The sequence below is a fragment of the Ceratosolen solmsi genome, unplaced genomic scaffold (genome assembly GCF_000503995.2).
Source record: "Ceratosolen solmsi marchali unplaced genomic scaffold, CerSol_1.0 scaffold14, whole genome shotgun sequence".
In the NCBI taxonomy this organism is placed as follows: domain Eukaryota; kingdom Metazoa; phylum Arthropoda; class Insecta; order Hymenoptera; family Agaonidae; genus Ceratosolen; species Ceratosolen solmsi.
This window is the reverse complement of record NW_011948420.1, coordinates 4,296,886-4,311,211: the sequence shown is the minus strand read 5'-3', so window position 1 is coordinate 4,311,211 and position 14,326 is coordinate 4,296,886. Positions and strand designations below refer to the sequence as shown.

Here is a 14,326-nt window from a genome sequence, read left to right as displayed (position 1 = left end):
TAAAAATTGTCGGTGATTCGTGATCATCGAAACTTTATGACTTTAGAATTTATTTAGAATAATAGTATTAGTTAAAATTATGTAGACCGTAAAACATTTTTGTATCAAAATACTTAAGTTTCGTCAATGACAAACTCCAATCATTGCTAAACTTGGCACGGAAAAATGAGCAAAAATAAAGCAAAAAATGTAAACCTATCGGCTTTCGTGATACAGAAATTTATAAGTCGGGAGTAGCCTATTATGTGTTGCCAGAGATAAGGAGAAAAATGGCTCAAACATTAGTGGAGGAGGAAGCAGCAGTGGCCTTGGTTTATCTGGAGGAATCGAGGCGACTTGGCAAGTTAAGGCGCGGGCTACTTCCATTATGTACGAGACGCAGCTAAACTTCGTTGAATTTGTCGCGCTCCAAGGAAAGATTTGAGGGACCTTTTCGGCCAATTAGCCATCACCTGCAGAAGCCAGAGTGATGGATCGCTGCGAGATTTCAATATACGACCATCTGTCCTGAGACAGACGAGCGACGCAACGCCACAACGAATCGGTAAGAAACAACATCCGAGAGCTTTTGCAGTATTTGTCAAATAATTTGCAATTTTCTTGGTCGCCATATAAACGTAATGTTATCGCGATAAACTGTTAGCTGCATTGATTATGAAAGGACATACATTAAGAACATACATACAAAAGAAAGAAGATTATTTTATTGGCGACTTATTGTCGATCAAATAGCAAAGTCACTTCGACTAAAATATTTCAAGTATTAAATACATAAAATAAAATGTATTTAACTTGGTGGCAGAATTTAAAAAAAAAAATGTCTTAAAGTGCGTAAAAGTTATATTTTTAAGATGTCTTTCATATTTTGAGGCCACTGGCGAATTACATTTCAGTGAAATAATATTGATTATAATTTGATAAAACTAATCATGATTCTCTTACCTTTCTGAAAACATTCCTAATGCTAATCAACTAGAAGTTACTTAAAAATTTTATAATTTAACATCAAAAAAGCTCTAACGAAAATGTTTCTCGAAAGGAATTGGGTAACTTGGGCAATAAATAATTTTTAGGACTTCGTTTACAATATATCTTCCTGCATTTTCATACAATATAATACTTTTCTTCTAGTTTTATTCTTCTTCGTCATTTAAACAAAGTTATAACTTACCGTATTCAAGATTATTGCATTTCTATATGCATTTCTAGAAATTTATCTAATTAATAGTACGAAATAAGATGATCGAACGCATTTTACTTCTGGTAGCTTAAGGTATAATATACTTAACCCTATAAAATACACACAAAATAAATAAAATAAATTGTATATAACGAATAAAATAAACAGAAACGGTCTAATTCGTTACACGAAATTATTTAAAAATTCTCAAGGGCTTTAATAAATATTTTTACTTAATATTGAATTTAATAATTTTTGTTCGAGATAAATTCAATTTGGTAGTTTTAAAATTTTTGAAAGCAGTTTTCATTATATTGCTATTTAAATTTAAAACCAAAAACGTAGCTTTAACAAACAAATAATATTTTTCTCTATAATTTGAGACTATAAAGAAAACATACTACCTATCATATTTCTTTTAAAATATCTAGTTGTGAAATATTATTTTGAGATAGATAAAAGTAATAACGAAAATGTAAATTAAAAAATTGTTAAAGAATTGTTAAAGAATTGATTGCAAATGTAATTAAATCTCTTTTGCGCTTATTGAATATTGTAATAAATTACGATAATACTTTTATAATTATATTACATTATTTCATGTAATTATCTTCGATTAATAATAACGTCATAAACAAACATAAAAAAAAACACTGCGAAGGAAGTTAATAATTTATTAATATTCATATCTACATATTTTTATGAAAAAGATATTTTTTTTATGTTAGCTTATATTCTTTTTAAATTAATTTCTATGTAATATACTTATTGTATGAATATAATAAATCCATCAAAATTCGTCCGTGACCTATAATTCTTTTACTTTTCTTTTATTTCATTTTTGTTTTTTCAATTAAGAGTATTTTATTTAATTATGAATAGTTACGAATTTTATCTCTTATTAAAAATTAATAAAATATACTCAAAGTGAGGGGCGATTTCCTAATAATAACATTTTTAAAATAACGCGCGACGAATATTGTTTTAGTAGAACATATTAAATAAAGTCAAGTAATCATTTTAACAAATAAATTGAAAAACTTCTTTTACGGTCTTAAATATACTTAATATTTAAGTATGACATATTAAAAATTTAACTTCGAATATATATATTAATTAATTAAAATTTTCTAGTTTTCAATGCATTCTTTGATAATTGACATACTTACGATTACTTAAAGAAGTAATTGCTAATTTTACCTGATTTTTTCATTGTAATATAATTATTTAATAAACATAGTGCATTCGTTTAAGATTAACAACCCTTTGGAATGAAAAATAGTGAAATTTCGTATCATAAATAATCGTATTTTAATAACCTTATTTTATATTGTCGCTATAGAATTCTTCATTTGCAAAAAGATTTGTAACTTACAGGAAAAGATCATGTAAATGCCAAGTTTTATTGAAAAGAATATTATTTTTTTGCTAGGTCTATTAACACGTAATAACTCCATCGACTGTCATGAGTACAAAACCAGCAGCAATTTAGATAAGAAACAAGTTTTCGATGCTATAGCTTCAGCCAGCATTGTAAACAATTGCTCGGGCGTGGACACATCCAAGTCTCAGGTCATAACACTCGCCACATTTACCAAATTTCTTGAGTCCCGACAGCAAGAGAAGCTTGCAGAAGATGAAATTAAGAATCTTATTAAGGTAAGGATAACGCGATTGAAAATTCTTTTACTTCAAATATTATGTGTGTCGTATTGTATAAAGTGTATAAAATTTCTATTTTCATAAAAATCTTTATAATTATTAATAACTATTTTGGGCTCCCATGTCATTTTAAATATTTGCAAACACTCGCAATGAATGCAAAAATATTACTTTTAATATTTTAATTTATTCACTCATGTCATTTTATCATCGAAATTTATTTGACATTGTACATAAACATATTAATATAAGTGAACTTAATTTTTTTAATGTATTATTTTTAATACCTGATAGTAAAATTATTAAATAATAGTATTAACAAATTTCTATATGACAATATTACGTTTATAGGACAATATTTGTCATCATACTTTCAGGACATCATTATTAATTAAAATAGAATTAATATAATAATTAATATTTTATAAAGCGACTATTGTTGGAATTTATAATAAAAAAAGATTAGATTATTATAGATTTGAAAGTAAATGAACATTCATTTTTATTTTATAATAAATATATATATGTTTTAATCGCTTGAATTAATATTCTCATGATTTATTAACACCTAGAAAAGGGCTATTTTTATTATGACTATTTGCCAACAAAATTCAATAACTACATTTTTTTCTTTTAAACATTAATGAATAATGATTATTTTTATATTCGAGTCACTTTTCACGCATATGGACTAATGTTTCATCAAAAATATCAATTGATTATAAACTATGCGACATATAAATTATCTTACATATTTCAATAAAAAAATTCGTTTAGTAAAAGCCTATTTTTTAATTTTAAAATATCAGTATTAAAAAAAAAAAAAAAAAAATACGATAAAAGCAGAATTTTTTAATGAATTTGAAATATTATATTTATAATATATATAATATATCTACATACATATTTATTCAAATTTAAAAGTTTTGCAAAAAAATTTTATGTTTCTTTACTCTAAAAGTATTATAGTAAACGTCGTTTTTCTTACTTTTTCATGTGCAATCAGCCAATGTATAATAATGAGCTTATAAGATTGTAATAATAAAGATTTAAAAGCTTAACGGAGATCAAAGATATTTAATTAAAAAAAATATATACAAACAAAAATGTACTGAAAACTTATACTTACCGACCATCAACTTTCGCATTTATTGTTTCCTTCTTTGTCTGAAACAAATTTATTTCTTATCTTTATTATTTTTTTAACTTGACATTTATCATCATTTATTTACTAAAAGTCTTTTCTTTCTATACTAATGCCTTAAACGAAACTTTTCACAGAATAGCAATTCGAAGCTAATGTAAATTTATGAGTTGTCCGGGCTACGTCAAACGAGTATTAATATGTGTACTGATAGATCAAAAGAGAAATAATGGAGTAATTGTACAATGGTTTTGATGAATAATAAAATTTTAGTTATATTTTCAATTAATACCTCCAATGAATATAATATATATGACGATTATTTTTCGAAATACGATTTTATATGTCGATTATTATATTATCAATTGAAATAAGCATACGAATTATTTTTTGAGATCTTGACATTTTTTAAATATTTAATGTTATATTTAAATTTTTACTAAAATATTATGAAATATTTTATTAAATGTAAATACAAATGACAAAAATCATATACTTTAATTTATACTGTATTTTCGTAATTCTTCGGTTAAATTGCGCATTGAATATGGAAAATATAGACATTAAAAATAATGATTATTATTAAATTTAATTTTTTAAATTTTATTTTTAATTTTATTAATATTTAAGTAAGCCTCAAAAGCACAATTTTATATATTTAAAACATAAAGGGATAATTAATCTTATACCTCTAAAATATTAAAATGTTTATAAGTACGTAAAAGACTATGTATTAAAATTTCGAAAAACATTACAAATGTACGAACAATTATTGTATAGATATAAATAATTGATTGCGTTATTTTCCAGTGTACAAAATAATAGAATGACCAAATAAATTATATTAAAAAACACTACGATTTTGAAATTATTCTGTTTAATATGAGTAACATGTATTACTTTCTTTGTATTTTTTACTTAAGAAATTATCAGAAAAAAAAGTAATATTATTTTCGCTATAAATTTTCGGGGTATTTTATTTATTACATAAAATTATTGAAAGTAATTATTTTCCATGAATTGCCAAAAGTAATGTAAAATTTTCTTTGAAAATACTTAAAGTAGTTTCTGAAATTATCGTGTTATAAATAATATTAATAATAATAATGATAATAATAATAATAATAATAGCTATTAATATAAACCTTTTACATCAAATTATTGCGTTTAATAAAATTCATTTATAGAAACTTATGATTGCTACTGTTTGCAATTTATTCCTCGACAAGTAAAGTCTCTTTGAAATAATTATGGTTTCTCGTCTCTCTCGTCTCTCTCTCTCTCTCTCTCTCTCTCTCTCTCTCTCTTCCATCCTCTCCCCCTTCCCTTACACCTCCCACTCGTCCTCGCTGTCCATCCACCATCCATCTGTTTTCATCACTACCTCCGTAGCATGAATGTCCACGTAGATACAGAGAGGCAGTAGTTACGGATTTGGGATGTGTTTGCTGTCATTTTGCAGAGGCACGAGCCAGACCCGGTGCTGCGTACACAATGGTGTTTGTCTTTTGAGGGTTTCGCCCGCTACATGATGGACAAGGATAATTATGCCTTTCCCAATGAATACGCCTTACCTGATGAGTGCGAAATGAAACAGCCCATGTCGCAGTACTACATAGCGAGCTCTCACAACACGTACCTAACCGGTCACCAGCTGAAAGGCGAATCCTCTGTGCAGCTCTATTCACAGGTAACCTGACCAGCCCCACCTCCGATCCTCCCGCACTACAAAACATCTCATACCGCGACTGTACACACTATCTTACATAAGACATTATCTGTGAGCTTAACGTTATTGAAACGCTTAATTGACTTGAGTCTCTTTCCGCATAATTGCCTAAGTTACAAACATTCTCTTATTTCATAGACAGAAAATAATCATCTGTTATTCGTGACCTAATCGATCTTTAATTAATATCCTCGAATTTCATGCACTAATGATCTATGCGCGTTATTTAATATAAATAATAAGTTGACGATTTTATTTAAACGAAAAGCACAAGGCACTTTTATTCGTTATTGATATTATCCAAGATGTGTTTCTCCCATGATGAACAAACTGTCTCAATTTTCACGTCAATTTTCAAGATTCTTCTTATAATTTATAAATCCTACCAATTTCCGTTTATGTCAATTCAAAATGCTCATCCGAATACGGTAACCTTCAGCTTCATTAGTAAATAATTTCTACGGAATAATAAATTAATAATGATAAACAATGTATAAATGAGTAAATTTTATAATTATCATTAGAATAATATGGCGATGTAAATCTTAGTAATAAAGAATTTATGTAATAAAGAAATAATGTAATAAAGATGTAAAATAAAGCAATTGTATAATTTTGTAGGAATATTAAATGGTAAATAAGCGGTTTCGATTAAAAGTATCATGCATTAATTATTGCCTCATGTATTTTTATAAAGATGCCTCTATTCTATCAATCGTTATCTCGTATGTGACAGGTATTACTGACCGGCTGTCGATGTGTAGAATTGGATTGCTGGGACGGCGATGATGGATCTCCTTTAATTTATCATGGACATACCTTCACGACCAAAATTCCTTTTCGATCTGTCGTCGAAGCGATTGACAGAAGCGCATTTATAAGTTCGCCATATCCAGTAATACTTTCCATAGAAAATCACTGCTCACAGAGTCAACAAGCACGAATGGCTCAGATCTTCCAGGTAATCCTCCCGACTCTCACTCTCTATGTGCCTGTCTGTCCAGAAACTATTTGATTATGCAGAACATTTTATTTCAGCATTCTTATAGCCAATATTGCTGATAGTGAAAATGTAAATGCACCAAAGTACTTCCCTATCCTTAATGGCTATTGTATAAATATAATATCAATAATCTAATAATTATGTTGTATTACATTATGTTTTTTGTAAATTAATAAAATTTTTTTCTATATATAATAATATAAGTCACGCATATTATTTCGTATATTAATTTGAGGGGGGAAAAGGACGGGAAACGTTAATGCATTGATAAATCTAATTTTTCTTCAGATAAATAAAAGAATTTTGTAAAAGACATTTGTTTAAAAGTATTTTTCACACATTCTACTATCGTAAAATAATATTCTAAATCATAAAATAATTTTAACTAAATCGTATAAATTATTATTCATATTTAACTCATAATTAATCTAGCCTTAGAACATAATTTTATAGATGCCATTGTTATTGTTAAACGATCGTTGAAAGATATTTCAATTGATATTTGTTACAAGACGGCTAACATAAACTTGGAACAGTATTTAAAATTCTTAAAAAGATATTTCATTTTCTTTAAATTTTCGTAATGCAATAACTTTGTAATTTTTTTCCACCATAATGCAATACTTCAACATCATAAAGTAAGGTATAACAATACTATACATTTTATATCCGAATACTTATAGCAAATACTTTATTGAATTTTCCTATTAAAAAAATAATCCTTATGAAACTGCACCGTATAGTTTATAATATGAAAAATTAATCGTTGCATAAATTTAAAAATAAAAATACGATAGACGAAAAGTTCACTGAATAATATAAATTTTACAGGCGGTCTTCGGAGAGAAGCTAGTAACCAATTTTTTGTTCGAATCGGATTTTGACGATCCACAGCTACCTTCGCCGTCCCAGTTGCGCTATCGTATTCTCGTTAAAAATAAAAAATTGGTAGTCGATCCTACAGGACCTCTGGTACCTCTGCCAATGCCATCACACCGCGGCAAAATGCTTATATCTGAACGGGCCTCGTCAATGAAGCAAATGCGAACTGATATTAGCAACACTTCCGTCGTTGAATATTACAGCGAAGATGAAGATGATGACGAGGATGATGACGAAGACTATAATGTCGATGGTTGGTATTAGTATTTCACAATTATTTATATTTTTAACTTCAACTTTATTTAATAAAATTGAAAAAAAACATTTTGCACTAAAATAGTAACAATAATAACAATTGTTATTTTATAATAGATAACACACTTTATCAATTAGACTTCTTTATCCATCATACATTGTAATTATAGTGATATATTTACAATATTAATATATTGAATATTTTATAAATAAACGTTATAAGTACATTATTTTGATTATTATTTGCAAATAAACCATTCAATCTGAGCCAAAATCTTTAATTATTAATTGGTGTTATCAATATCATTTTATTTTAAAAATTATAAATAAAATTATCAACAATACTTCGGTAAAAATGATCGACTAATAAATTACTTTCCGATAATATACTATAAATTCAATTATTAAAATCATCTCAATTAATTAAATTATATTGTAACCAAAATGTAACTGTAATAACGCAGTCACAATTGAATCGATACTATTCTGAAATTTCATTTCATATCTTAGATACGATATGTAATAATGTAATATTTAATAAAATTAGATTATTTTAATTAATAGATTGATTAATACTAATTACTAATATTGATAATTAATATATAATAGAACGATTTTACTGCCTTGAAACCATTTATTATAACAAAATGAGGCCCTTCGTATTTATTCGAAATATTCTATAAAATTAAACTAACTTTCAATTAAATTATAAGTTAAATCAACTTTATTTATTAATAAATGAAAATGTTTTCTTTATTATAAAATTAATATAGATATTTTATTTGTTCCGTAGGTTAATGTTATAATTGTAAAAGAAAATATTCATACGGGGCAATGATAATGCCATAAATAATTAATATTATATTGTTATTCAATTAAGAATATTAAATCAAAAGTTATAATTATAAACCAATACCCGTAGCTCTCTGTAAATATATATTTCATGTACTCCTAATGTTTATATTCACAAAAAGGTAATTTGAACGCATGAATGTACAAACAGTCTAATTTACATTATATATATATATATATATATATATATATATATCGGTGGAGTAGTACGCTAAAGCTAATGGAAAGTCATACCAAACTTGTCAAACAAATTAATGAATGCACTAATATAAGTACTAATAAATTCAATGACTTAATTAAAATTAACAAAGGATATTAAAAGAAATAGGAATTAAAATATAATATACAAAATGAAATAACTAAGTAATTTGTCATAATATTCTATTAGAATTTTAATTATTAGTAAATCCATATAATATAAGATTAAAAATGATCAAATTAATCCACAATTGGCATTATGTAATTGGACTTAAGAGCAAAAAATATTAATCGTCATCGATAATACTAAATATAAATAAATCTTAATATAAATCATAATCTTAAGTATTAGTTAAGAATTCATGCTGAATTATTTATATTAAAGTAAATAATATTAAAGTGCCGTTATACTTATAGACGTAAATACAAAAATTGAAACAAATATTCTTAAAATACAACCAGACCCATGCTCGCATACATAATTTTCAGACAACTCGATCTCCAGTTATGAGCGTTACCTGGGCAATAGTCAGGCGTCTCATACTCGCTTGAAAAACGACCCCACAGTGGACGACAAAGCGCAAAAGCAAAGTAGCCAGATAGCCAAAGAACTTTCGGACCTCGTTATTTACCTTCAAGCAATCAAGTTCCGTGGTTTAAACACAACACCCGGCCCAACAACCATGAGCAAATCCCGACATCAACCACACACGGCCCAAGTCCAACGTCACAGTATCGCCGGCATTGGTACAAGTGGTATGGCCGGTTCATCATCCGGTTCACCCCAGAGCTTATCAACCTCGACATCCATTGCCAGTAGTGGGAGTACTATTGAAAATCCTTTCAGGTCAGTGCGACCTGATGCATTACTCTCGTCTACTATCCTACTTAATTTATTTGCATTCAAATTCGTTGAATTATACTTTCGACATTAGTAGTCTTATTATTTTCAATGATAGTGCCAATATAGAAACATCGCATAGTAGTATCACGCGATAACGGCATAAAGCACAGATAATTATCATTTACTTTGAAACGTTGTAAATTAAATTACTGCATATATAAGTTATTAATTAAAAAAATTTTAAACATAGTAAAAAAGAGGAACGAAATAAAGGATTTTTCGTCTTGGCAGTTAAACTTAATCGCTTAAAATTTAATTATTTTTAAGAAAAGAACCACGAGTGAATAAATCACAAATGCGTTTGCTTCTTTTTTTTTTCATTTATCTATAAATTTTGTTTCCGTGTGTTATTATTTAGATCACAAAGAGGTATGCCGGCTTGCTTTCAAACGTCATCGTTAAATGAAAATGCGGCTAAGAAAATATGTAGAAAGCAGCCCTTAGGAGTTTTAACGCACGCAGAGACACAATTAATCAGAACATATCCAGCCGGAATGAGAATAGACTCGTCGAACTTTAATCCAGTAATATTTTGGGCCTTTGGAATTCAAATGGTCGCACTTAATTATCAGACGGATGACGCGGCTTTACATCTCAATGCGGCCATGTTCGAACAAAATGGACAGTGTGGATTCGTGCGTAAGCCCTCGGTTATGTGGGACAAGAAGCATATGATGTATAGGTGGGTTAAACAATTTAATATTATTACAAAGAACAAACTAAAAAATCATAATTATTAATAACAAATTATTAAGATAATCAATTGATTATAAATATAATAAATGGCAAAAGCAATAATGAATGAATGAATGAATGAAAGAATGAAGAATGAAAAAATGATACTCGTTGATTTGCAATACATACATACATAATTAATCGATTGCAAAGACAATCGTTTATGATCGATGTTTTGATAAAAAAAAATAAATAAATAAATAAAAAAGAAACAAACAAACAAACAAACAAAAAATTCGAAATGTTTAATAAATTTATTCGCTTAAGATTAATAATGATAATAATAATAAAGATTATTAATAGATTTGTATATCCTTTTAGGCGCTTCAATCCATGGGATAAAGAATTTGACGGTCTTCATTCAGCCCATCTTACGCTTTCTATCGTCTCTGGCCAATATGTATCACCTTCTAACTTATTAACCAGTACTTATGTCGAAGTAGAATTAGTCGGTATACCAATAGACTGTGCAAAGCACAAAACTAAAATTATTCAAGGTAATGCCTTGAATCCTATTTGGAACGAAAAATTCTGTTTTCAAGTAATGTTCAAAGATCTTGCTTTTCTACGCTTTGGGATCATTGATGCTAGCTCCCATCATCCAATAGCCCAACGTGTCTTACCCTTGAAATGTTTACGACCCGGTTATCGACATGTTCGCTTGCGTTCTATGAAAAACAAGGCACTTGCCCTTTCGACACTCTTTATTTACTCCCGAATGGAGGAGGAAAGTCTCGATTATAACACTTGTTGTCGCGATCACAAGGAGTCCTCTAAGCGACTATCATCCAATAAGGAACCGGAGAAGCTTACCACGGTAGATGCGGGACTCGGTAGTATTACATTAAAGAGGCGAATGTTTTTCCTCATGGTTGATCATGTTGTAGACGACGAACCTTACACTATTCTGAAGGTCACGCAAGAGAGCACTACGCAGGAAGTTATGCTCCAGGCTCTTCAAAAGGCTAATATATCACCGGATCATGTGGACGAGTATATCCTCGTCGAAGAAGTATCGAAAGGTTGGGAGAAACGTGATCGCGAAGAGCTTCCAACTCGAAGAGTTCTCGATCCTACGGAACGACCATTAGAGGCTCAAGACGAATGGAAAGGCCAGGGTCGTTTTCTTTTTAAACGCGTTGGAGACGATCCAAGCAGCCGTGCTTGGCTGGCATCCATCAGAAGTACCGCCGGTCATTCAAAACTCAGTGGAAATGGAAGCAATCGAGATCAAGCAGCTCATATCTGGGAGGAGGCGGATACCTTCCTCGTATGCATCTATAACGTATCCCCAGAAATTCCCTACGCTATTCTTCGCGTGCCAGTTACAAGCACAGCTCAGGATGTATTAGCTCAAGCATTAGTCAAAGCTCGTCGTATGGAAGATCCAACCAAGTTTACCCTAGTCGAGGAACTCGAATGGGGTGGAACAAGAGCAGTGGGTAGTGGCAAATACCAATTCCGAATACTTGGCGATAATGAAAACGTCTACAATACTCAAGCATTTTGGAAGACGTTGGGTAGATTTATCCTGAGAGAGCGGGAGCAGGCCATACCCAGAAGACACCTTTTGCCTGCAACACTTGATAAGCTGAGTAAAGGATTCTCTGTAGGTAGATCAGTTTCATTACCTGGATCAAGTAAGGAAAAAGTCCCAGTCGCAGAAGCACTATCGGATCCAACTTCTCGTAGTGTCAGAAATCGGCTTTTATTAACGGGTAGAAGAAGAGAGGTTCACTCAGACGGAGAAGATGCCAGAGAGTCGGATCTTATGAATGCCGCTATGCAGCTAAAGAAGATGTCATTAAGAAAATTTTGCGCTTGGAAATCATAGTGGCAGTCGAGGGCGACGTCGCTTTCCTCCATGTTCTTATCTAAGAGGAACTAATCTTGTTTAAAAAAAAAAAAAAAAAACAACAACAACAACAAAAACAAAAATGTCATAATAGCCAAAAACTTGCACGTCGCCCAAATATTAATCAAATTGTGGATAGGTAGATTCTTTCTTTATCGCAAAGGAACGAATTGTGATTTTCTTTTTTATACTCCTGACAAATAATAAAAGCAAATATGAAGATGATATTGATATGAAGCTAATTGATAATAATTAACGATCGGTTAATATTTTAAAAAATTGTGGAACAATGCTTCATAAAACATAAAAACCTATATACGTATATTTTATCTGTTTCAATGGTTTTTTGCTTATTCTTTCAGACAATAATCAGTTGACGGAATGCACGGCACACGTGTTTTATTTGACCACGCTTTAAATTATTCATTAAATTTTCATTTAGAATTTATCCTTAACAGCAATGATTTTTATTAAAAATTTGTTTGGCATTCAATTACTATTAAATCGCGTATTTTCAAATTATCTTTATAAGATATTACAAATCAATTGAGAGCTCTTGTATTCATTTCCATATGAAAGTTTCAAATTTTTGTTCACAAATGAGCTATTAACAAATCCCTAGTCGTTATTAATTTTCAAACTTCTATATAACACAAACATATTTGTGTATACATTGAGAATACATATAATTAAATTTTTCATGTATATATTTACCAATAAAAAGGCTTATAATACAATGGAATACAAAATAAATACAGTTAAAATGCCATAATGCTGAGACACTTGACTCACCTCATTAAATGAAAACAGAAATTAATAACAATAAAATGCCTACTCTAAATTACGCTATTTGTATTTAAGCTGAATAAAAAAAATATTGACAATGATGTACTGCGTATGTACATAATATATTAGTTTTCTTACGGCTTTCTCGAAGCCACTTAAAGTGTAAAATACCATAGTAGGCTCGTAAACTTTTATTTGAAAATCCTGATGTTAACATCTTTTATCTTATCTAATAATAAAATAAAATAATGAGTTACACATCGGACGAAAAACAGCGAGAAATACAACGGTGCACAATATTTTCAGGTATTGTACTTCAGTATTCTCTTGCATTATCAGTAAATGAAAGAAACCCAAGACGAATGCTTCTTAAAACCGTAAAAATTGTCTATCTTATTGGAATGTGCATAAACATTAAATTAATTGAATATAATTATATATATACGTATTATATCGAATACGATTAACTAGTTTGAAGAACTTCATTTGGAAGTAATATTCAAATTTACTATGATTCTTAAACAGTGAAAATTGTAATGTTAAATTATAAATTAATAGGAATCTTTATTTTACAAATATAAGTAAATCTTAATTTTAATAATTAGTTGGACAAAAATTTTATCCATCAATATGCTTTGTAAATTATAAAGTAAATTATTAATTAATAATGAAGTAAATTATTTTACGCTCTAAAATTTACAAAATAAAAACGTTACAAATTTACAAGATGCTTTCACCTATTATATATATACAGATATTTATAGAGTATAAACTTTTTTTCTTTTTTTTAATTAATCTATGAAAATAGAAGGTTTATTTGTTAAGCGTTCGCCTTGTGGCTTAAACAGTCTTTAATGGGGTCTAAAAAAGGCACTATTTGTTATGCACAGATACCCCCTGAGCTATAGCAATCGCCGAGATAATGTTCTTTGGACTTAGTGCGATGATAAAATAATTATGCACAATAGGATTATCTAAGTAATGAAAATAAATAATCGTTTAAAATACTAATATAAGCTTGAAACTTGAACGGTGGACTAGACCTATAAATTTTCATTCGTGAAATAATGTGTATATGTGTGTATACACATGTATACAAAGAAATTTTAATAGAAAAAACTCATCGAGTGCCAATTGCGTA

The 14,326-nt window shown here is 28.9% G+C and overlaps 2 protein-coding genes across 2 annotated transcripts in view; both read left to right on the top strand.

The window, feature by feature from the left end:
• Positions 1-424, top strand: part of LOC105361156 (1-phosphatidylinositol 4,5-bisphosphate phosphodiesterase epsilon-1-like) — a 29,668-nt gene extending 29,244 nt beyond the window's left edge. Inside the window, exon 10 of the mRNA XM_011498263.1 lies at positions 238-424. Coding sequence (XP_011496565.1) covers positions 238-424 — 187 coding nt within the window. The remainder of the gene's footprint in view (positions 1-237) is intronic.
• LOC105361155 (1-phosphatidylinositol 4,5-bisphosphate phosphodiesterase epsilon-1) lies at positions 416-12,703 on the top strand. Its single transcript, XM_011498262.1, has 8 exons — positions 416-544; positions 2,613-2,839; positions 5,449-5,676; positions 6,452-6,676; positions 7,550-7,853; positions 9,395-9,752; positions 10,168-10,491; positions 10,866-12,703. The coding sequence occupies exons 3-8, from the start codon at positions 5,515-5,517 to the stop codon at positions 12,376-12,378; spliced, it is 2,886 nt and encodes a 961-aa protein (XP_011496564.1). The 5' UTR covers positions 416-544; positions 2,613-2,839; positions 5,449-5,514; the 3' UTR covers positions 12,379-12,703.
• The last annotated feature ends 1,623 nt before the right edge of the window (positions 12,704-14,326 follow it).

Bases quoted from the DNA above. Each gene is read 5' to 3' on its own strand.
- LOC105361155 (XM_011498262.1), top strand. From the start codon at position 5,515: ATGATGGACAAGGATAATTATGCCTTTCCCAATGAATACGCCTTACCT. The intron at 5,677-6,451 runs GTAACCTGACCA...CGTATGTGACAG, and splicing joins CTGTGCAGCTCTATTCACAG to GTATTACTGACCGGCTGTCG. The intron at 9,753-10,167 runs GTCAGTGCGACC...GTTATTATTTAG, and splicing joins ACTATTGAAAATCCTTTCAG to ATCACAAAGAGGTATGCCGG.